The 24815-nt window shown below is 46.2% G+C and overlaps 2 protein-coding genes and 1 non-coding gene across 3 annotated transcripts in view; 1 reads left to right on the forward strand and 2 right to left on the reverse strand.

The window, feature by feature from the left end:
- The window catches only part of LOC140897648 (5-hydroxytryptamine receptor 3A), a 33150-nt gene that overhangs the window by 3489 nt on the left and 4846 nt on the right, over nt 1-24815 (forward strand). The window contains exons 2-5 of the mRNA XM_073310528.2: nt 22029-22186; nt 23165-23209; nt 23302-23411; nt 24393-24562. Of these exons, the coding sequence (XP_073166629.1) occupies nt 22169-22186; nt 23165-23209; nt 23302-23411; nt 24393-24562 (343 nt within the window). The 5' untranslated portion in view covers nt 22029-22168. The remainder of the gene's footprint in view (nt 1-22028; nt 22187-23164; nt 23210-23301; nt 23412-24392; nt 24563-24815) is intronic.
- Nucleotides 4894-4966, reverse strand: TRNAR-UCG (transfer RNA arginine (anticodon UCG)). Its single transcript has one exon. It is a non-coding gene; the product is annotated as a tRNA-Arg (tRNA).
- Nucleotides 13247-20208, reverse strand: LOC140898021 (ATP synthase peripheral stalk subunit d, mitochondrial). Its single transcript, XM_073311395.1, has 5 exons — nt 20183-20208; nt 19189-19360; nt 13878-13940; nt 13548-13727; nt 13247-13288 (listed from the first exon to the last, which is right to left on the reverse strand). Exons 1-5 carry the CDS (start codon nt 20206-20208, stop codon nt 13247-13249), a joined length of 483 nt encoding a protein of 160 aa, XP_073167496.1.

The following is a 24815-nucleotide window of genomic DNA, read 5'->3' on the forward strand; positions in this document are numbered from 1 at the left end:
TTCCCACCCACCAGCCCACAACAAGCATAAAGAAACCAACTCTTCCCTTTCCTCCAGGATACCCGACCACCCATAGTCTCCCTGGGCCCAGCCACCATGAGCACCCACCCTACACCTGCTCACCCAACCTGCCTCTTAGCAGCAGAACAGTGCTCTCATCTCCTCTTTAATACCTCCCTGGTGTTGCAGAGCAGGTGGATTGCAACTCCATTAACTCTTTCCTGCCTTGGGTGAGGTTTGTATGCCACATTGCATCACCTTTCCTCCATGCTAGGGGGTTCTGTGTGCCCCCTCAGCCCCTACAAAGGTCCACCATGAGGGGATGAGGGGTTTTGGGTGAAGGGGCTCCAGGTTTGGGTGGGGACTGGGGTGCAGGCTTACCGTGGGCGGCTTCCAGTCAGCAGTGCAGCCGGGGTGCTAAGGCAGGCTTCCTGCTTCTCCTGGCACCACAGACTACATGGTGCCCCAGAAGCAGCCAGCAGCAAGTCCTGCTCCTAATCAGAGGCACGAAAGTGGCTCTGCACAGCTTTCACCCGCAGGCACCGCCCCCACCCCAGCTCCCATTGGTCAGGAATCGGCCAATGGGGGTGCAGAGCTGGTGTTCAGGGCAGGGGCTGTGCATGAAGCCCTGTGGCCCTCCTGCCTAGGAGCTGGATCTCCTGCTGACCGCTTCCAGGGTACAGCATGGTTTCAGAACAGGTAGGGACTAGCCTGCCTTAGCCGGGCGCTACCAACAGGGCTTTTAACGGCCCGGTCGGCGGTGCTGACCAGAGCCACCGTGACCCAGTGCCTTAGATTCCGTGACTCAGTACTGGGTTGCAACCCGTAGTTTGAAAATCACTAGTCTAAATGATAGGCTGGGTAGGGCCCATTCAACACAAACACTTAATATAACCTTAACATGGGGTACTGATGTTAAGAAAGATTAACATGTGCAGCACCCTACAAGCACTTCAAACACTAAACATATTCTTATAATCTAATATCTATTTTACCTATACTAACACAAAGGTTAGCCAGACTGGTTTCCAGCTATGCATGTGCCAGTGTTCAGTGAAATCCAGTACCCAGCCTCCGCTCTGCAATTGTGCCAGCAGCAGGTCAACTGTGGTTAGGAGGGGAATTTCTATCCAGTCACTGAAGTTAAATGGAGAAGAAATAAACCAGAGATGTGCACCTCTGCTTTATGTTGAGAACAATTAAAACAAAACAGGAAGTTCCTCAACATCATCAGTTTTAATTATCTCTGTAGAGCCAACTGTAACAGGTTCCCCTGGGCTGCTACCTGGAACTGGGGTATCACTGAACCCCCTGACCCACCAGCCTGGGCTCCCTATACATTGTACTGCAGTGACCAGCCTGCCAAGCCCTCTCCCAGGCTCCAGTATACATACAGGTAGAGACCCATCCAGCTGTAGTTACACACACAGAGGTTCCTTAACCAGCCCCTGCTTGGGAAGGCACAGCTAAGGCATGCACCCCCCTCTGGAGTATAAACCCAAAATTATAGCATCTTGCACTGCACAGAGGTCTGTACAGCGTAAGCTCATGCAATTTGCCACCTCCCTCAATGTGGAGAAGGATATGCAACAGCTTTCTGGCCCAAGTTATGACTCCCACACGCTGGTTTTAGACAAAGCAAAAATAAGTTCATGAACTACAAAAGATTGCTGTCCCTTATAATCACTTAAAAGCTAACAGATCAAAGCAGATTACCTAGCAAACAAACAAAATAAGCAAACTAAGCTTAATATACTAAAGAGATTGGATACAAGTAGAAAATTCTCATCCTAAATGATGATGCAAGCAGCCTGCACTTGCTTACATCTTAAAAACCCCAGGTGTTCCTTTCACAGGCTAAAAATCCCTCTAGCCTGGGTCCAGCACTTCCCCCAGTTCAGTCTTTGTTCCCTCAGGTGTTTCCAGGAGTCTTTCTTTGAGTGGGGAGTCGGTGAAGAACCATGATTATGTCACTCCCGTGCCTTAAATAGCTTTTGCATAGGGTGGGAACCCTTTGTCTCCAAGCTTGGGTCCCACGCCAGCCTGTGGAAGAACACTGACATCCCACGATGGAGTCCAGCACCAGGTGACCTGGTCACATGTTCCTGTAGAGTCCATGGGCAAGTCACATGCCCATGGCTGCTTCACTTAGTCATAGCAGAGGCCATTACCCATAATTTAGTTAGAATGTTTACAGGAAAGCCCATTAGATGTAGAGCGGTGTCTTCCATGGTCCATTCAGAGCCAAGTGTTCCCCTGATGGGCCATCCAACTTGAATGGGCCCTTGCCAGCCAGTCATTTAGACTGAGAGCTTTTTGCCTAGTGGGTGCTGCCCAGGAATAACTACCTGAAATACAAATACACAGTCAATATTCCTAACTTCAGATACAAAAATGATCCAAGCATACAAATAGGATCAACATATTCAGTAAATCATAACCTTTTCAATCACTACAAAAGGGTTTTTTTCTCTCCTTCTGGTAATAGCTCACCTTACCTGATCACTCTCGTTACAGAGTGTATGGTAACTCCCATTGTTTCATGTTCTCTGTGTATATAAAATCTCCCCACTGTATTTTCCACTGCATGCATCCAATGAAGTGAGCTGTAGCTCACGAAAGCTTACGCTCAAATAAATTTGTTAGTCTCTAAGGTGCCACAAGTACTCCTTTTCTTTTTGTGGATACAGACTAACACGGCTGCTACTCTGAAACATTTTCAATGATATCTCACATACTTATCTTGCATGAAATACATCATGATTATGCCATACTCATAATATTGCTATGAAGAATATGGGGTATAGTGTCACACCAACTGAACCTCCAGAAATGTGGGATGCTTTGGGAAAGGTTTGTGTGGGAGCAGTCCTTTCACACCCCACAAAAAGAGGTCTCTTCTATGGATACAAGTCCATGACAGCCTCAGCTCAGAACTTGCACGCAGACTTTTGGGGCCTCAATAGACCCAGTCCTTCCAACCCTACCCTAAAGATTGGGGCTGTTGGGTGAAAAACAAGATCCATTTCAATTTAGGCTTAAACAGTTTATTTTAGCCTTTATTTTGTACGGTTTAAGACCATGCTGTTGTCACCTATGAATACGTACTAAAGCAGGTCAGGCAAGAAAGATCATTGAACAAGTTAAGTCTCCTGGGGACAGGGCAATTCTCCAAATCTCTGGTCTTCTCTACTCTTCTATTGTCCATCACCTATATTTTATCCCTTGTCCCAAAATTTTGCACAGACTCAGTTTACCTAGTTACCTCATCTGTGTACCTATGTACTCTAACCCCCTAATTAAAACATTCTCATGCATAAATCATGACAACTTAATACATTTTTGCTTATCCTAAGAATAAGAGAACGGCCATACTGGATCAGATCAGTATCCTATCTTCTGTTAGTGGCCAGTGCCAGATGCTTCTGAGGGAATGAACAGAACAGGGCAGTTATTGAGTGATCCCCCAGCCATCCAGTCCCAGTTTCTGACCTGCTAAAAATTATTTTTTCCTGTCTACTCCTGTCATCTATTCTTCATTGTCAGCCCCACTGGCTCCATCCAGTTTTTATTTTACAGGTCTGTTTTTGTGGCCTTTAGTTTTTACTTGTTAAAGTATCTTTTGTGGGGGGGGAAGATGGACCTGAAGTTAACAATTCCCTCAGGACACTCTGCTTCACCCTGCTATTTACATAGACCAAGGATTTTTACAGACAAGACACACAAGCCAGTTTCCAGTTTACATCGTCCTTTCTTGACTCACTAATCCTCATGCAGCACCAGGTCTGAAAGCCCAACACTTATTCCATAGGATAATGTCACTCAGAGGGCAGCTGTAGTGCTGTAGGAGCTTCAAGACTTACATGATCTTTAGTGCTTTATTCTATTAAGTGGGACATAGAAATCTGGGTGTCCATTAGGAAACCAGTGTCTGGGAATGATAAATGGAAATATCCCTAAAATCAGAGTGCCCAGGTGGTTTGTTTTTTTAAACCTCAGTGTTGTACTTTGCCTTCCCTGACCCAACAGACACATTTATTTTTTACTTGCTGTTTTCACGGATATCTGATCTGGGATATCTGGGGCTGACAGAGATTGCCCAGGTCCCCAGTTGATCTCCAAATGGTTTTTTGAAGTGTGATCATGTTGGTGTAGTTAGGCTACAATGAAAGTTCAGCTCTCTATTGAGGACCTATAAAAGTGCACAACAGAGTGTGCTTCATACTTTTTCTATGCTAATTAATACTCCTTAGGGATGAAGGCATTACAGTCAGAGGCACTGTGCCAAAGAAATTAAACAGGACAGCGGGCTACCCAACATGGGACTTTCCCAAGGTGGAGAGTTTGGGCTAGAGTGGGTCTACCCAAATGCACTGCCAACCCTTCATCTTTAGTGATGAACTATTATGGGTCTGCGGCACATGCATAGAACTAGAAGTCATGTAGTTTTCATTGGCAACAGTCCCAAACTTCTTAGATTCCCCCTTCTTGCAAACCTGTCTTGGTGGGAGTCCTCTCTCCACCCCACCATCTTCCTTCATTATAACTAAAGCTGATGTCTCCTTTCCTGCCATCATGGGTGCTAACTAATGCTTGTCCATCCTTCTTTAACAACTTCCGAGGGGAAAGGAAGAAATCAGAAAGTTCTGATCTGTGGTCTACAGAGGAAGACAGTGTGTTATTTGTTCTCTTAGGCTCTGTAATTCAAACTAGGACCCTATATAAAACTTCACTGGGATTAGCCTTCCACTTATGCCAATGCATAAAGCGCGGCTTTCTAGTGGCGCCTCTGAGATCAGTTGGGTGCACTAAACGCTCCTTCAGCAGCTAATTTTGCATGGGCAAAGGCTGGTTCTGCAAAGGACATTTCTCCGAGGGGGAAAAAAAGCCAACCGACCACGAAGGGACTCGAACCCTCAATCTTCTGATCCGAAGTCAGACGCCTTATCCATTAGGCCACGCGGTCACCGTGGTTATGATCCTGGCACATCCTAGGAAAGAGCATCCCTGCCACCTGCACCGCAGAGGCCAATACAGAGCCCCAGGCCTGCTTCTGGCACACGCAGCTTGTCCAGTCACCCACCCACGTGCTCTCCCAGCGCCCAGCTTTGTCCAGGAAACCAGGGAAGACATTTTTGCCCTGGTGCAGAGTGGTCCACCGTGTGCCTGGTCTGCAGGGGCATTCCGGGGGGAAGGGGCGCCTGGCCGGCAAACAGCCTGGGGCGGCGGGGGCGCAGCTGCCCGGTGTGGTCCCCCGCCGACCGGCGGCTTTGCTCTGCTCCGCCCTCTGTCTCCCCTCCCCGTGCCCAGAGCATCCTCTGCAGCCACCGCCGCTTCCAGAGCGGGACACGGAGCAGCTGCGGGAGCCTCGCCTGGAGCCGCGGTCCCCGCCCCGGCGGCTCTGCGGGGATTTTTCCTTCCCAGGCTGTCTCTCCTCCGCCCGGAGCAGCAGGCAGTACACGGCTGCATCCCACCTCCGCCAGCCCCAGATCCCGCATCAGTTGCGTCCCTGGATGGGTTTCAGAGGAACAGCCGTGTTAGTCTGTATTCGCAAAAAGAAAAGGAGTACTTGTGGCACCTTAGAGACTAACCAATTTATTTGAGCATGAGCTTTCGTGAGCTACAGCTCACTTCATCAGATGTTTACCGTGGAAACTGCAGCAGACTTTATATCTGCTGCAGTTTCCACGGTAAACATCTGATGAAGTGAGCTGTAGCTCACGAAAGCTCATGCTCAAATAAATTGGTTAGTCTCTAAGGTCCCTGGATGGATACCCCAGGCTGGCAGGAGTCCCAGGGCTCAGAGCCGGCTGGCCCGTGTCCACACTCTGCCCCCAGAGCCAAGGGGGTGGGCCGGCATCGGGGTCCCTCAATGGAGAGAGGAGCAGATACAAATTGGCCCAGCAGCCCTGGCCTGGTGTATAGTGGGGTTGCTGAGCGCTATTGAACCAAACTTGAATCCTGTGTGTCAGAAGTATCAGGGGATAGCCGTGTTAGGGAGTATCCACAAAAACAACGCGGCGTCCGGGGGCACCTTAAAGACTAACAGATTTATTTGAGCATAAGCTTTTGTGGGTAAAAACCCCACTTCTTCAGATGCATGGAGTGAGAATTACAGATGCAGACATAATTATACTGACACATGAAGAGAAGGGAGTTACCTCACAAGCGGAGAACCAGTGCTGACAGGGCCAAGTCGATCAGGGTGGATGTAGCCCACTCCCAACATAGATGAGGAGGTGTCAATTCCAGGAAAGGCAAAACTGCTTTTGTAATGAGCCAGCCACTCCCAGTCCCTATTCAAGCCCAAATTAATGGTGTTAAATCTGCAAATGAATTAATACATCCACTCTGATCGACTTGGCCCTGTCAGCACTGGTTCTCCACTTGTGAGGTAACTCCCTTCTCTTCATGTGTCAGTATATTTATGTCTGCATCTGTAATTTTCACTCCATCCATCTGAAGAAGTGGGTTTTTTACCCATGAAAGCTTATGCTCAAATAAATCTGTTAGTCTTTAAGGTGCCACCGGACTCCGCGTTGTTTCTGTATATCAGAGGTTCTCAAACTGTGGTCCATGGACCACCAGTGGTCCGCGAGCTCCATTCAGGTGGTCCACAGATCGTTCCCCCTAAGGTGCATGCCTGGGAGGCGGCACATGAGAGAATGAAGGGCCACACACCTCATTAGTGGAGGTGTGCAGGTGTGTCTCCACTAATTAGGTGCCTGGACCTTGGAGAAGACGCACACGTAATGTGAGGTGGTAGCCTTTGGGGGAATAGGAGGGAGGGGGCAGTGGGGTGAGAAGAGGGAGTGGGGGGAATTTGGGACATGCAGGGCTGCAGTGGCCAGAGAAAGAGGTGACTTTCCCCAGCTCCAGGGCTGCTGCTGCTGGGGAGAGACTGCCCTCCTTCCCAGCTCCAGCTCAGGGGCTGCTGTGGTGAGGGAGACCCTCCCTCCTTCCCACTCCAGCTCAGGGGCTGCTGTGGTGAGGGAGACCCCCCCTCCTTCCCAGCCCCAGCTCAGGGGCTGCCACGGTGGCGGAGAGAAGGCACATCCATTGCATTAGAAAGGTAAGACTACTGATGTTAAGATATGAGTTGTGTGCTTTTATTTGTAAAATAAAAAATCTTTAATTATTATTTTTTTTTGAAACAGTGCTTTTATCCAAAGTGCTTTGCAATAGTTAGCTAACGGTACAAACAACATTTGGAAAGATCATTAAGTGGTCCGCCGAGACCCTCAGCAATTTTCAAGTCGTCCACGGGGAAAAAAAGTTTGAGAACCACTGCTGCATATGATGAAAACAACTTCGCCTATGCACCAAGCAACCAGAAGCTGTGAAAGCCAATCCAGCCTTTTAGTCACATGACTTAGGGTTTTTTCACTGCACAGCTGTTGTGGGGGTGTTGGTATTCAAGACATGCACCCCGGGAGGTTTGATTCTGCTGGGTGGGCTTTTTGCCAGCATCTCTGCTGGGTGAGGTTGCCCCATCCTAGCCCAGCGAATTCACGCCTTGGGTTTTAGGACACTGACTCCCGGGCTTGGGGGATGGAATCTGGCCCATTATGTACCAGTTTATGGTCCTCCTAGGACTCACCCTCCTTTCCAGCAGCACTCAGTTTAACCTTGGCCATGCATGAGCTGTTTGGCTAGTTTCATCTTTCCAAGGCACCCAGGCCGAGGGGGAGAGCAGAAAAGGCTAGTCCCATCTGCTTCTCCTTTAGATCAGCCTCTACAGGGGAAGACACTCCTGGCTGGGCACCTTCTCATCCCGCTCCCAGCCCATGGAGGGCTGGCCGCGCAACGTGGAGAGGGATCAAGCCATGGAACCCCCGGTGATCTGTACCCCTCCTTTGCTGCAGCTGGGAGGAGTGAGGAAGTTCAGCCTCCAAGATCTAGCTGGGACAGAGACGTGGGCATTCTAGGCGTGGGGTCCCCCATTGGGGAGCTCTGCCAAGACCTAACAGAAGCAGGATTTGGCTCCATGGTTTACAAATACCGAGGATTTCGGGGAGACAGGGGGGGAAATGCTACAGAGGCTGCACTAGAGCCTGGCTCCACTGTGGCACTTATACCCCACACACTGTATATTTACATATAGACACACATATCCAATTGAACCTCAGACATACAGGCATATGAGGCAGCTGTGTTTGTGAGACAATAAACTAGTGAAGGAGCAGTCGTGTTCAGCATGGAAGGATCTTCCACATGAAACAACAAACCAGAGAATGCAGAGACAGTCAGAGGGACCATGGCAGGCACGTGAGAGCTTTGCAAAGTCTCACTAACAACCAGTGTGCTCCATTTGCACAATTGCCACCGTAGTGAGTCTGTGCAGATGAGGGCCAGATAGTAGCTACTCCCAAGTATTTATGGAAGCACAGGAAAGAGACAGCCACTGCCAACTGCTCCTCTAAGTGCTTAATTTAAAGCTTACTGGCATCAGTGGAAAGACTCCCACTGACTTCAATAGGATTTGGATCCAGGCCATAAGATGGGAGACAGAATTTAACCAAATATCCAAGACCAATGGAGTTATGAAACTCCTACTGTCAGCAGACATTTGTTCCCATTAAGCAGTGACCTTTGGGCTGGATTCTGATCTCAGACTGGTATAACTCCATTGATTTCAATGAAGTTATTCCCAGTTTACCCTGGAGTAAGAATCAAGCTCCAAGTATACAACTAATTCTGTTTTGGGCAAGAGATGCAATTTTCCCACCAAGGGTGGGTGGGTGGGTGATCTTGACCTTCTCTTCCCTCCTTCTGAATACACACCTGGACTATGGCAACAGATTTGAAATCCCTGTACGGAGAAAGGAACGACCTTTAAACCACTCTGTCTTCACTTTCTTTCCTCAAACAGCAACAGACCTAATTCTCCGGTCCAATCAGACAACAGATGAGGTGAATAAAAAAAGCAAACTTTATCACTTGACCAATGGAGAATGGAAGTTCACAAACATAAACATTTATACTATACAGATTAGAGGATGAGGAGGAAGTCTTTACTGGGATCATCTATGAGGTATTGCATCATTAGTGTATTGCACACACTATATACTGGATTTCATTCATTGATTTATCATAAACACACCCTTCAGAACATCAGGGCTCAGATACAAAAACTAAAAACATAATCCAAGCAAAATCTAGTCAACTTTACAGGACTAACCCCCACAATTACAAATACACATTCCCCACCAGGCAAAGCACTTTATAAAGTACAGGTATTTTAACAAAAGGTCCAGGGAGATGTATATTATTTGCTTACATCCAAGAGTTAGTATTGCTATCTTAGCAACTTTGTGGGAGTCTGAAATCTCAAAACAGAATGATCTGATAAAAATGAAAGTTACATACCTCTAAATGGAGGTCTCAGAATGTGTCACCTCTGCAGCGTCTGCCTGACCCCTACAATGTAGATCTGTAGAGCGAAATCAAGAAAGAGCACGATCTACTGCTCATACCAAGTGCTGTGTTCTACAAGGAGTTCATAGGGGAAAATAGGCAACTCCCATGTCTAAATGGGAGAATTACAGCAGTCTCACAAATCCAGCAGCACATGTGCCCAAGACAACTCCTGCTAGTTCCATTGCCACATTCCTAGCATCTCTCGCCTGACAATGCAGGAGAGAAGGCCAACAAGAGAGTGGAACCAAAGCAATCTATGATGCAAGCCAGATCATGCTTTAGCAAAATGACCTTTGACAGTACAGCTCTCATAGGAGCATATAGGGTCAGATACTAATGCTGGCAAGTCGCTGGAGTCCTTCATAACTGGTACCAAAAAGGAATTCTTCATGATATAGAACTACACAGTTATGGGTCCAGATCCTCAGTAGGTACAAATTGCTATAGCTCCACTGACATAAATGGAGCTACCCTGATTATACCAGCTGAGGATATGGTCTAAGGCAGTTTCATCTTCCTTTGAGATCTAGTATAGGCCACTCTGAGACAGCTCACCGCACTAGATGGACCTTTTTGTCTGCTCCAGTTTCAATGTGCGTCTTTAGGGGAGTAGAAGAAAAAAAAACAGACAAGTGAGGGCCTATGTATTCAGTGGGCACATGTGCATGAATATTCATACAGAGAATACCGGCAGGAAAATAGCAAGAGTGGGTAGAATAACACAGGGCTCGACCCAAAATGAGGGAAAAGGGGGTAAGGTGATGTGGCTGCAAGTAGGTGGTAGAAATAGATGGTCAGGTAAGGAAGAGTTAGCAGGACAGGTGGAAGAAGGGTCAGATTATGAAAGGAGGGGAAATTGGGGTTAGAGGGCAGGGAGCAAGTAGGAAATGAAGGTAAGGAAGCAAGGAAAGAAAGCTGGGGATAGGATCAAGGCGAGTATTTATGGCTGGCACTTGAAGCATGGACTGTACCAGAGGATAGGAAGCCCACTGGGGCCTGTTTTCTCCTTTGAGTTGATAGCATGGACTCCAACCAAGGGAGGAAGAGTCTGTCTCATCCCATTGAGATCAGCACTTGTCCAGGCCATTCAGTTATTTCATGTTTGCCTTGTTCCCTCCAGATCTCCATGAAGAGACGACCCATTTTATACGTTTTGAACCTTATCTTCCCATCATGTGCTCTCTACTTACTGGATATGACTATTTTGTTCAGCAGCAGCTCTTATGAGGACAACATCAGCTTCCAGCTGTCACTCATCATTGGAGAGTGTGTTAGCTCTGATTCTTAAGGACATTCTTCCCACTTCTTCCGATGACCCACCCATAATAGGTACTTGTCTTTATTGAGTAAAAGTCACTTTATATTTGACATGCACTGGATATAAGGAAGAGAGCAGAATACAAACATGCCACCTATTCAGAGATAGTAAGAAGAGGAACACGTAGCCACTGCAGTAGAGATGTAATACTATAAGTCCCTATTCAGAGCAGTTTCTGGACTTGGGGCACTATATTTCTTCTATTAAGCAGAAGCCCACAGTAGAAAGAACCATGGATCTAGAGGAAGGAAGGGCAGAGAGTTTATCAAGCACATTGTCTTGGTCTTGTTTTGCAGTGATGTTTTTCATAGGTGTCTTTGTCCTAATGATTATGGGTGTATTGGAGACCTGCCTATTAATGCAGCTGAAGAAGAAACCCCTCCACCCTTTCCTCAAGGCTATGAAACTGCTGAGATGCCGTGAGCAAGCTGGAACAACTTCCGGAAACCTCCTAAGCAAGCAGGGTTGGTGTTTGATTACCTCCATTTGAATATCCGTATCCAGTGTCAGGGTTCTGTCAGTAGGGAGCCTTTTCTTGCAAGTGCTTTGTAAAGCAATGTGTTCACCTAGGGCGTCCCGTCAGCAAATAAGTTACCTGAATAAAATACATTCATGAAGCCAGTGTTCCAGCTGACAGGGAATTACGGAGGAGGTGTAAGTCATCTTAGCTGTACCTCTCAGAAGTGCTGAACTACACGTGGAGATCTGGGGGGAACAAAGCAAATATGAAATAACACAATGGACTAGATTAGTGCGGGTCTTGATGGGATGAGACAGGCTCCTCCAACTGTCATAGAATCATAGAATCATAGAATCATAGAATATCAGGGTTGGAAGGGACCCCAGAAGGTCATCTAGTCCAACCCCCTGCTCAAAGCAGGACCAATTCCCAGTTAAATCATCCCAGCCAGGGCTTTGTCAAGCCTGACCTTAAAAACCTCTAAGGAAGGAGATTCTACCACCTCCCTAGGTAACGCATTCCAGTGTTTCACCACCCTCTTAGTGAAAAAGTTTTTCCTAATATCCAATCTAAACCTCCCCCACTGCAACTTGAGACCATTACTCCTCGTTCTGTCATCTGCTACCATTGAGAACAGTCTAGAGCCATCCTCTTTGGAACCCCCTTTCAGGTAGTTGAAAGCAGCTATCAAATCCCCCCTCATTCTTCTCTTCTGCAGGCTAAACAATCCCAGCTCCCTCAGCCTCTCCTCATAACTCATGTGTTCCAGTCCCCTAATCATTTTTGTTGCCCTTCGCTGGACTCTCTCCAATTTATCCACATCCTTCTTGAAGTGTGGGGCCCAAAACTGGACACAGTACTCCAGATGAGGCCTCACCAATGTCGAATAGAGGGGAACGATCACGTCCCTCGATCTGCTCGCTATGCCCCTACTTATACATCCCAAAATGCCATTGGCCTTCTTGGCAACAAGGGCACACTGCTGACTCATATCCAGCTTCTCGTCCACTGTCACCCCTAGGTCCTTTTCTGCAGAACTGCTGCCTAGCCATTCGGTCCCTAGTCTGTAGCTGTGCATTGGGTTCTTCCGTCCTAAGTGCAGGACCCTGCACTTATCCTTATTGAACCTCATCAGATTCCTTTTGGCCCAATCTTCCAATTGGTCTAGGTCCTTCTGTAGCCTATCCCTCCCCTCCAGCGTATCTACCACTCCTCCCAGTTTAGTATCATCCGCAAATTTGCTGAGAGTGCAATCCACACCATCCTCCAGATCATTTATGTCATTGGAGTCCAGGCTACCACTATCAACTCAAAGGAGGGAACAGGACAGGGAGGGCTTCCTACCCTCAACTACAGCCCAGGATTCAAGTTTAAAGGAAAATAATGAGCTCCAGAGGAAAAGGTATATTTACCATAGCAAAAATCCCAACCAGTTAGTGCTGGTCACAAGACATGCTGTCTTACATAAACATACCACGTATCTGATTTTTGCAGACCACTGGAAGTGTTTGCCTTATTAGTACTGCACATTACTAAGGGGAGACCTGGATGACCCAGAAATAACAAACGCCAGAATGGTCACGGCTTTGGCTGAAGGTGAAACCTACCAAGTAGAATCTTACACTCCTCTCAGAAGGCGCGTGTTGTGAAGCTGCTGTCCTATTCATTTACCTACATTCCCGAATGCTACACACGACCTTTAGATCAAGAGCAGCATGTCTGCCTGTTCTTTGATGGGTTCATGTAACCAGTCCCTAATATTCATCTGGCCGTGCGATGGAAAAGCCCTCCCACATCCCTGCCTCTACAGCCAGGGTGGCCCTCTCCTACGCCGTGGTGTGGCAGCATGGGCTAATTGCACAGCTGCATAAGAGGTGCTGAGGCACAAGCCCATCTGGCACACTGAGGCTGTGGGGGAAAAAAGCTGGTGGAGGTTTGTAAGGTTTTGCCAGGTTTGTAACCAGGTCCAATGAGTGTCTCATGAACAGGTTAGAGAGAGATGCTTGTGCTTGTAATACAGAAAAGGGCGGAAAGTGAAACTGGGCTGGTCATTTGGTTCGCTGAACTGTTATCTCAGTCACCCGAACAACCTTGGGTTTAACCCGAACAGCAAGAACAGGGAGAGTATTCTACAAACACTAAGCTTGGCATCCTGCTTGGAAGACTCAATCCTGTCCTCCTTCAGGAACTATCCCCACCCTGTAAAGAGTGCAGAGCCCCCAAAACCAATTGCCTGCTTATTTCACAGCATTCATCACCCACTTAAAAAAATCCAAAAACTCCTAGTGGATTTAATCTTTTAGTTTTGAGATCAAGATGAGACACATTGCTGAAGCCCTGTACAATTACTTTATTTAAAAGATTCTTGAGACTTTGACAGTCACCAGAAACTGCTTTCAGACAGATTTGCAGGTCTTCAATAGGCCAGTATGGATACTTCTCCTTGTCCAGTTTGGTTTCAGGGAAGACCTCATTCAAGTCCTCAAAAGTCATCTGATCAAATGGAATCATGGTTCTGAACTTCTCAAGCTTGGAGTGGGAGGAGAGACAAGAAAATGTTAAAGTCAGATGTAAGCCAGCATTCAAATTAAACTAGATGTACAATTAGAAATTAAAACAAGGTTTCATACCAAACTGCCTTAAACATGAAATTCACAGGGTAGAACCCGTCAAACCTACCTGTTTCTCATGCTGGACAATACGGGATTTAGAAGCCTGCACATATTCAGCAGCACTCTTAGTCTGCAAGAGAACAAAGGGTTTGGTGAGCCCATTAATTCTAGATTGTTTAATGCAGTGAAGCTGTGACTCTCATCCTATTTCACTTTAACCATTCTCATCTTGCCTCTTCCTTAAAGAGGCACTGACCTTAAAATAGCATCTGCTTTAAATAAAATAGGTACAAATTCTGACAAATTCTCTGGCTAAAGACAACATCAATGACCAGAGTACAACCCCTGGAGTTTATGTTATATCCACCCTCTTCTTTCGCACAGAGGGGGAGCCCATAGAATAGAAGTCCCACTATGAAATGCTCCATCTTGACCCACGCAGGCTCCAAGAACTCCAACTGCACATTAAAAAGGAGTCAGGCCTATTTTATACAATTTAGGTGCATCCTTTGGGCTCCTGACAAGGTGCCAGTAAGATCCTCAGCGTATATTTTGCCCTTTTCCCCTTGCAGATGATAAATATGAGACTGCACTCACTGCATGAAAGAATTTTTTTGTGCCAAAAGTGAATGTAATAGCTAATCGCTACAGATTTTGCCAGTGTGAACAGAAACCAGGGAAAACTATAATGCAGTATATTGCTGATTGTAATTTGTGACTTTGGGAATATGGCAGATGAGATGATTAGAGACCAGCTCATTGAGAAAACAACTATGCTTCATGTAAGAGAACGCTTACTTCTAGAACCACAACTTACACTAGAAAAAGCAATAACCATTGCTACTCAGATTGAGTCAGCTACAGCTGAAGCCAAAATAATGAGCATGGGTACAGGAGGCACAGTCCAGGCTGTGACTTCTTTGTAGAAAAGTTCACTACCACTGCAGACACGCAATTGCAAGAGGAAAACTAATGAAAAACCAGCGAATCAGCAAATTCAAAATACAGGAAGAGCATGTTTTTGCTGTGGATCCCCACAACACCTTGCAAGCTACACAGGATGTCCAGCAAAAGTAGCTCAGTGCAATCATTGCAAAAAGATGGGACATTTTGCTAAAGTATGTCGCAGGAGCCAGTTCAATCAACAGGTGCATGCAGTTACAATATCAGATGTCACTGTGGACAAAATCACTACTGTACATATTCCAGAACAGATAAAGTGCACTGTAAACATTTCAGCCATACCCTCAGGCAAACCACACTCTATTCAGCTAATGTTGGGCACTGGCTCAGCAGAATCTATACTATCTGATTCCATCTATCTGCATTACTTTAAAGATGTGCCTCTTACTGAACCCAAACTTCACTTGGTGTGCTATTTGAAAAACCATATTCCAGTACATGGCTACCTGCCAGTAACAGTTACTTTTGGTGATTGCTGTGTAACAGATGGCTGATGAATCTTGCCCATATGCTCAGGGTTTAGCTGATCGCCATATTTGGGGTCGGGAAGGAATTTCCCTCCAGGGCAGATTGGAAGAGGCCCTGGAGGTTTTTCGCCTTCCTCTGTAGCATGGGGCCTGGGTCACTTGCTGGAGGATTCTCTGCTCCTTGAAGTCTTTAAACTACGATTTGAGGATTTCAATAGCACAGATATAGGTGTGAGGTTTTTTGCAGGAGTGGTGGGTGAAATTCTGTGGCCTGCGTTGTGCAGGAGGTCAGACTAGATGATCATAATGGTCCCTTCTGACCTAAATATCTATGAACTGCAGAGTTCTACATTGTCCACAAAGGCACTCCTATCCTTGGCAGAGATTTATTGGCTGCTTTAAATTTCAGGGTAGTTAATGGATTAATTGATCTTCCTCAGCAAAGCACTCTTGTGGTACACACACCAGTTTCAGCTGGGACCCAACACCAAGTTGAGGAGAAACTCGGCTGTGCTTATGGGTTTCTGCATAAAGTTAAAATGCAGAATAATGTGATGCCTGTACGACAGAAGTTACGGCGCTTACCATTTTCAGTCAGGGAAGCTGTTTCAGAGGAACTTAGAAAACTTGTTCAAAAGGACATTATTGACAAGATCGACTCCTCGGAATGGGTTTCACCTATAGTAGTGATACAGAAGAAGGGTGGAGGCATTCGCCTTTGTGTGGACTTAAGGGAGCCAAATAAAGCTATTGCGATTGACAGCCATCCTCTTCCTCACATAGAAGAAGTATTTGCAGAACTCCATGGAGCAAAGATGTTTTCTACTCTTGATTTGCAGAGCGCACACCACCAGGTTATGTTGCATGAAGAGAGCAGAGACCTCACAGCATTTATTACACATGAGGGACTATTTCGTTTTAAATGTGTTCCATACGGTCTCGCATCTGCCCCAAGTGCCTTTCAAAAAATGATGTATTGATTCTGAAGAATCTGCATGGAGGTCAGTGCTATCTGGATGATATTATCATGTTTGGAAATACTTCTGAGGAGCATGACAATAACCTGCAGTGTGTACTAAACTGCATCAGCACAGCAGGCCTCCAGCTCAAGAGGTCCAAATGCAAATTTAGACAAACTGAACTCTCCTTTCTGGGGCATACAATTTCACAGGCTGGACTAAAACCTGATCCAGATCATATCCTGGCAATTTCAAATGCTCCTCCTCCAACAGGTTTGCAAACCTTACGTTCCTTCTTGGGTCTTACCTCCTGGTATGCAAAATTCATTCCCAATTATGCTTCTGTCATTGAACCATTATGGGAATTACTACAGAGAAGTTCAACCTTAGTGTGGACAACGGATGCACAAGCTAGTTTTGAAACGGTGAAAGACTTGATTGTACATAGTCCAGTACTTGCACTATTCAGTCCTGCATTGCCCACAATTGTAACTACTGATGTTTCTGATTATGGAAGTGGGGCTGTTCTCACACAACTGCATGAGGACAACACAGAGAGGACTGATGCATTTGCTTCAAGGACACTAAGTAATGCTGAGAGAAAATATTCTACAGTCGAAAAAGAAGCACTTGCTTGTGTCTGGGCTACTGACAAATGGAGAACTTACCTGTGGGGCCGCACGTTCAAGTTGCACACAGACCACAGCCCTTTGACGACGTCGCTCACCGCGGAAGAACTGGGAAGAGCAGGATACCGTATTGCTCGATGGTCTGCAAGATGACTCTCTTTCAATTATGAACTGGAATATAAGCCTGGAAACCAAAATGTGGTCGTTGATTGTCTTTCTCGCCTGCCTTTGCCTTCACCAGATAGTCCACCGGAGGATGAGGATGTCGTGGTTGCGCTTATTACAAGCACTCTCACTGCAGTTACAAGAGAACAATTTCAAGCTGCTTGTGCAGCGTGTCCAATTCAACAAAAACTACGGGAATTTCTGACAAAGAGATGGCCCAGTCACCCTAAAAACCTTGACCCAGTTTTGCTGCCTTATTTTAGAGTTCGGGATGAACTTTCTTTGTTAGATGGCTGTGTGCTATGAGGTACACACCAGCTCCTTGTGCCAGAAGAATTACAGTCAAAACTCATACACCTGGCACACGATACCCATCAAGGAATTGTCCGAACCAAACAGCGACCACGGGATCTGTATTGGTGTCCAGGGATGGACTCTCAAACTGAAGCACTCATAAAATCTTGTGTCACTTGCCAAATGCATGATAAGACAGCAGTGACATGTACCCCTCCATTACAGCCTGTTCCTCTTCCTGAATCTGCATGGGGAAAAAGTGGCGATTGACATTGGAGGACCCTTTGATACTGCTCCAATTGACTGCCGTTATGCCATCACTTTAATAGACTATTTCAGTAAAAGGCTTGAGGTAGCATTTACATAGCAATTCTCTTCTGCTACAGTAATTAAGTTCCTCTCTTCAGTTTTCAGCAGGGAAGGTAACCCCAAAGAACTGGTTTCAGATAATGGTAGTCAATTTACTTCCCTGGAGTTTGAAACTTTTCTAGCACAGAGGAACATTTTACACAGAAGGTCATCCCTACATTACCCTCAAGCCAATGGGGAAATCAAACAGTTTAACAGAAGTTTGAAAGAGAGTTTGCAAATGGCTAAACTGGAAGGGCTATTGTGGATACCCTTCACTACTGATTTCTTGCAAGCATACCAGGCTACATGACATGCCACAACGCAAAGATCACCCGCAGAGTTACTGCATGGGAAACAGATGAATACTAAACTGAACATTGCTGGATTGTTGAAGGCACGACCTGATGCCCCAAACGAGGATGATGTGAGAAAAACAGTTGATCAGAACCAAGCAAAGTCTAAGGCTTTCACAGACAAGCGGCGGGGTGCTAAGGAACCAAAGTTTGAGTGGTTGCTTCGTTAGAATATGAAAACCTGGAATTTTATGCAAAGGGGACCATAAATTCACAGCTCCTCTTAAAATCATAGAGAAGAAGGGACCTTACACCTGTCAACTTTCTGATGGGCGGGTATGGAATGCGTCTTATCTTGCACCTGCCTATGCACCAAGAGGAGATCATGCCAACACCCAGTCTGCATTGGATGACTTCACCGTGGTACCAACACAACAAGACATTGCACTGGAACCAGGGCTTAAGAGCCGGTCTGTCAGACCCAGACGACCACCTGTCTGGACTAGAGACTATGTTATGTAGTATCTGCAGTGTTTTCAGTGTAATATTTCTGCCAACATTTCATATTTGTTCCTGTGGTTAGAACAATAATGTTTATTTTAATTGGGAGAATTTCTTAAGAGAGGAGGGAATGTGGTGTTTAGAAGTTGCTTGTAATTATTAGAATTGGGAGCACTAGCTGTTGGGAGTCTGAAAGGACAGGAAACAGGAAGGAGCGGGGAGGAGTTGAGAGGCTGGGAGAAAGTTACAGAGGGTGCAGCAGCAGCTTGGTAAAGAGGTTTTCCACTTTGAAAATAAAGTCCTGTTGAAGCTTGTTAGTACCTTGCCTGGTTGATGCAACAATATTTCCCCAGTAGCCAGACTAGTGCTCTTTGGATGTTGGGAATCAGCAGAGAAAAGGAAGGCTCTGACCATATACTCTTTCCTCAGGCCACTTCTACACCGACAGCTGGGAAAACCTATGCAGGCTGTAAGAGAAAAAAGCATTAGCTTTATGCCACTGGAGGATCCCCGTCCACTAAAATGACCCTTCCTATCGTTAGCTAGGCCAGCTTTTGGGCTGCTTTGTGCTAGCAGTGTGATGCAAAGCAACTGCACACCACAGCACAGGACCTGGGCCAATACCTCCTAATCATCTCACTTAGCAGCCTGCTCGAGGAAAAGTTCACAGTTCTGGGTCTTGGTGCATCAGACATGAGCAGCCTCCACTTGGATTTCAAATCAGCAGCAACATCTAATTGAGGACGAGAATCTCACCTTCTTTTCAAACTCATCCACCATGCCAGCCTTAGCAACTGCAGCCTTGTAATAAACCCAGTCAATAGCGGGGGGCTTCTCTGGCAAGGAGGTCAACCTGTACAGGTGGAGCAGAACAGCTGATAGCGAGTTCCACACCGAGCAACTCTGCAGTCTCCATTGCCCCGCCCATCATCAGGCCCCAGGGTAGCAACTATGCTCATTTTAGTTGCCAGTATTTTCAGTCTGCTCATTAAGGGGGAAATGGCAATAAAGCAGCCACACAAAATTCTACACGCCTACATTTGCCTTTTTGGGGCGGCGGGGGGTGGGTGGATGGGCAAGTACAATGCTCTCAGTTTTTTCATCATGGACACCGGTAGGCGCAGACCCCGTGAGTTTGTGAATGGGATGGTTAGTTTTCATTACAGTTTTGCAAGGCTGACAAAAGGTTTTTTAAAAAAAAAAGAAAGATAATAACCATGGAAACCACTTCAAGCCAGGGGGTGCAGCAGCACCCCTCGTTCCGCACCTATGGAGCAGGCAACCAGAGGCTCTGAAAGCCAATCTGCCCTTTTAGCCACATGGCTCAGGGTTTGTTCACCACAAGGCAGTTGGAGGGGGTGGGTATTGCTATTCAAGACATGCACCCCGGGAGGTTTGATTCTGCTGGGTGGGCTTTTGCCAGCATCTCTGCTAGGTGAGGTTGCCCCATCCTAGCCCAGCGAATTCACACCTTGGTTGTTACCACACTGACTCCCTGGAGGGCGGGGGAGGGGAATGCACTGGGGTGGAATTTGGCCCATGATGTTCCGGTTTATGTGGGGCCAGTGCAACCACTAGGCAAACTAGGTGGCTGCCTAGGACGCCAAGTGGTTGGGGGTGGCCAAAAGCGCACTCCGGGGAGGAGGTGGAGCGGAGGTGAGCTGGGGCAGGGGGGCACGGGGAGGGCCGCCTGCAGCAAGTAACTGAGGGGGGGCGGCGTGCAGAAGAACCGCTTCCCACCCCAGCTCACCTCTGCTCCGCCTCCTCCCTGAGCATGCCGCCTCTGCTCCATTTCTCCCGCCCCCCCCCCCCAGGCTTGCAGCGTCAATCAGCTGTTTGGCGCCACAAATCTGGGAGGGAGAAAAGCAGAGCAGGGTGGCGTGCTCAGGGGAGGAGGCAGAGCAGAGGTGAGCTGGGGCGGGGAGCTGCTGCATGGCTCCCCAGGCCGAGGGCGTGGTGCGCAAGGTGGAAGTTTCGCCTAGGGCACGAAACATTCTTGCACCAGCCCTTATGGTGCTCCTGGGACTCACCCTCCTTTCCAGCAGCGCTCAGTTTAACCTCAGCCATGCATGGGCTGTTTGGCTAGTTTCATCTTTTCCAGGCCATGGTGGAGAGCAGAAAAGGCTGATCCCATCTCCCCCGCTTTAGATCAGCCTCTACAGGGGAAGACAGCCCTGGCTGGACACGAAGTCTCACTAACTACCACTTTAGCCTCTCTCTCCACAACACCTAAGAGCTCCTCTTCTCATGCCTTTTTAGTTTTTGAAAGGGTGTGTTTTATAAGAGGGATCTGGAGTCATGAGCCTCTGGGGTTCCTATGCTTTGTATAGGCTGTGAAGCACACAAGTTGGGGATGCAGGGAATCTGAAGTCAGGAAGATTGAGCTTTACAGCTGCACCAAATAAAGCAGGGCTGGGCAGCCGTGAAGGCGCCAAGTCTATGGAGCCTAAACAGTGCAGAGAACGGTGAAGAATGGACATCAGGATATGGCTGGCACTTTAAGCAGAGGGAACTAAGGTGAATAAACTGCCAGCAGTGAGAGACCATGTAACTTTCTTACCAGGAAGGTAGTTTGTTAACTTCATACAACTTTAGAGGTAGGTGATGTTTTTAAAAGTGATTGACTTTTCGGCTGGCTGGCAGTGCTGAAAAGATAAAATGGGCTTTTTTCCTCAAAACAATCTGAAAGTCATGAAAAATTTCAGTGAATCAAAAAAGTTTATTTCAGATCAAACAAAATATGTTTAACCCAGAACATTTTGTTCCCAAGCATTTTCAAAGGGCTACATTCACAAGACTGCCAAAAGACAGCCATCCTTAGTTCTTAGAGAATTTGCCTGAGATATGGAAGACCAGGGCTCAGTTCCCTTGTAGAAGAGTGCAGCGGCAAATCTGTCCAATAAGCAGCAAGACCCACTTTGGACAAATTTAAAAACAAAAAAGCCTCAATTTGTTTTGAATAAATAAATCCCAACAACAAGCAATATCTTCCATGAGGGACTATGGGGTTAAAGCAAACTATTTCTACCACAGCATTGGTCCCGTAATATCAGATCCATTAATGGTAATTTCATGAGCTGATCCCCAGAGCCATCTGAGTGCATTGAGCCATTATCACGGAATTCTTCATAAAAAGAAAAAAAAGCCTTCACTTATATAAGCTTCCTCCCTACACCGATTAATATCAAATCACATCCGGCACCTCAGCTGCTAGCCACTGGCAACTAGCTGTAGCATCAGCTGTATCATTTGCCTCATTAGGAAAAGGGGAACGATGTGGGACGCATTCTTAACTATTCTCACTTTGTCTTTGGCAACAGGTAAGTTAAATTGGAGTAGGACCAGGGGAAAACCGCTGAGTAATTTATATTCTCATACATGTATGAGGAAGATTAAAACGGGCACCCTAGTCCTGCCAGTGTGAAAGGGGACAAAGATCTGACAGTGGTTTTCTAGCAGCTACAGCCCAATGTCTTTTAATCCTCTGATGCATTCCCATTCCATAAGCTGGCTGTGTGGTGTATGCTGAGATCCTGCTCAGTATTGCTCTGATAAAATGATTTGGACATAACCAGACTTTCATTTTATTTCCACAGGTGCTGCCCCAGAACAGCTCTGTAAGTACGATAATGTTATTCAGTATCTGAATATCTCCTCTGAAAAGGCACCCGCACTACATACAATACCCAAGGAAAATTGGGAAGAGCCGTTGAAAGTGGAGGTACAATTTATATTGATGTCCATCCTCTCAGTGGTAAGGAAACAAACTCTTTATTATTCTGTATAGTAGGAAATATTGTGGAGATTGAAAAGCTGAGGCAGCTGATGATCCTAAAGTGAGTGAATGACTTCTCTCACTCATACCAGAACAAATCGGGAGTTACTCCACTGCTACTGCTGCTGATGTGAAGGTCTTCTTCTCCAGCCTTTATGGCTGTGGTTTGAAAGTAGAATCCAGAGCAATGTTTGTTGGAGGTGCCAGGAGAAAATAGCTTGTCACATCTGCACAAATGAGAGGGTTATTTAAAATTGCTTTAGTCCTCATCCCATGTTGAACGGGGTCACATTAAAATGAGCTCTAAAAGATCAAAGTCCAGGGCAAGATTAATTTCCCTAGCAGCCTCCTATCCACTTTTTAATTGGCCTGTTAAGCTGCACTGTGTTGCCAAAGCACTACAAAGTTGTCCAAGAATACTCAGAAATTTGGCCCTTGATTTGCATTTCATCTGAACTTCTCTCTTTTTCTGTTTCCTCCAAAAAAGCCTCTTACAAAGGAAACAGCTCTGCTTAGCCTGGGTAAAGGGAACCCACGATATTAGCTGGTGTTACAGCAAAGTGGAGTTGGGGGGAGAGTGAGGAGAGACTTGGTAATTCTTGTTTGGTTTTGCCCTCCTTATACATCATGGATCAATTCTGTAGGCTCAATTTCCCTGAGCCGTGTTGCAATTTTTGTCTCATTCTACTGCTCTGGATCCTGTCCCAGCACAGATTTGCATAGCCAGGTGTATTCTATCAGGCAACTCTTTTTTTCCAAACATTGAACTTGACCCTTCCAGTCTACTCCTCAGTTTGTAAGACCAAGAAAAGTACATGAACGGCCTGCCCTGATTTTCTCATATCTCTGACACCCATAACGCCATCATTATAAGAAAAACGCTGAACAGCCTCCAAGCTCGGTACCTGCCTAAGTTAATGAAATCATGATAATCACTTTTCCATTTTGTTTCTCTAGACTGAAAAGCTACAAACTGTCACTGTCTATTTCTTAGTTACCATGGTAAGAGATTTTTTTTCTGTAAAATCAAAGCTATTTCCTGTGTGCTGTGAGTCCAGAAATTGTTTCCATTTTGTGATTTTTCTTTCCTCTAGAAGTGGAAAAATGTCTTTGTGACTTGGAATCCTCAGGATTTCTGTAACATTTCCAACCTCGTTCTGCCAGTGGATACATTTTGGTCCCCATATATCATCATTTATGAACAGTAAGACTCCCCTTGGCCGATTTCAACTTGCTTCTGTAAGAAGGGTAATTATGAGGGACATGATGGGAGCCACTGAAATCAATGGGACTAACTCATCTGAGTGAGGATTACTCCATAAGCAAAGGTTTTGCAGGATGAATTGGGTGGTGGGGGATGGAATAGCTAAGAATCAATTAACTGATCTCATGACAATAAGAAAACATTCATTAAATAAAACAGGGTTTTTTAGTCCCTAAGTGAGGGGGCACTAGGAGAACATGTGCAGGGTATTGGAAAACTATCTGACAGGCAGGGAAGCCAATCAAAAGGAGACAGACTCCAAAAGTATATTTTAGAGGCTCCTGTCACTTTTTAATCTGGAGGTCCAGGAGATGCCCACTGTACTGTGATATTTGGTATTGTCCCTAAATGGTTAATTATTCATGATTATTTGTTAAGAAGCAGCTGTGTGCTCAGCACTGCACAAGACACAAATAAAGACATAGGGCCTGATTCTGCTCTTACTTACATGGTGGAAATCAGGAGTAATTCAGCTAAAGTCAATAGTTAGGGGGTGGAAGCTGTGTGAGATCAGAATTAGGCCAACAGTCCCTGGTCCAATGCGGCAAGTGGTTCATATGTCCTTGAATGTCTTTCCTGTCTCATCTAGCATGCTAATGGGGTCCACTACAAGTCTTAGCGTAGATGGGGGTTATCAGCCCTTCTCTGCGCCTCAGACTTTCTCTGCTTGCTTTCTCTCTTCCCGTCTCTTCTGTCTCCTCCCACAGCCTTTTTGTCCTCCCCTGTTTGTTTTAAAACTCTCATCCCTTGTTACTCGCTGTCACTCACCCTCTCTCTTCTGTTTCCTGTTGTATGTAGTAAGATTCACTGACCGTTCAAAGTCAGACTAACAGCAAGTTTGCAAAAAAATATTGTCTTCGAACTGCAATAAGCGTTTTGTCATTTTACTTTTCATTGTTGTTCAATCATTGGTTCCTTCAGAGTGGATGAAGAGAAATCGCTCAGCAGGCCCTTTCTGTCCATCACTCACAACGGCATCATTAGCACAACCCAACAGCACCAGGTGACCATAACGTGCAACCTGGAGATGCACAAGTTTCCATTTGACACCCAGATGTGCAGCATAAGCCTCTTCTCATTTAATCATCCAGGTATTTCCATTCTTATTCACAACTAGACTGGATTGGCTGGTGCTGGCCCCTGTCCCCAACTAGTCAATGCACTAGATGGATCACAGGTCTGTTCGGCTATTGAATTTTTATGTTCACTACTCAATAGTGTCCATTGTGTTTTTTAAAAAAAATTACAATGTAAGAGGGAAAGTGGGCTATGGAACCATCTCCCGCTGTGGAGTCTCCTGTATGTATATCTCTGGAAGCATCCAGGATCTGCCTCTGTAAAGCC

Source organism: Lepidochelys kempii, chromosome 14 (genome assembly GCF_965140285.1).
Source record: "Lepidochelys kempii isolate rLepKem1 chromosome 14, rLepKem1.hap1, whole genome shotgun sequence".
Lineage (NCBI taxonomy): Eukaryota > Metazoa > Chordata > Testudines > Cheloniidae > Lepidochelys > Lepidochelys kempii.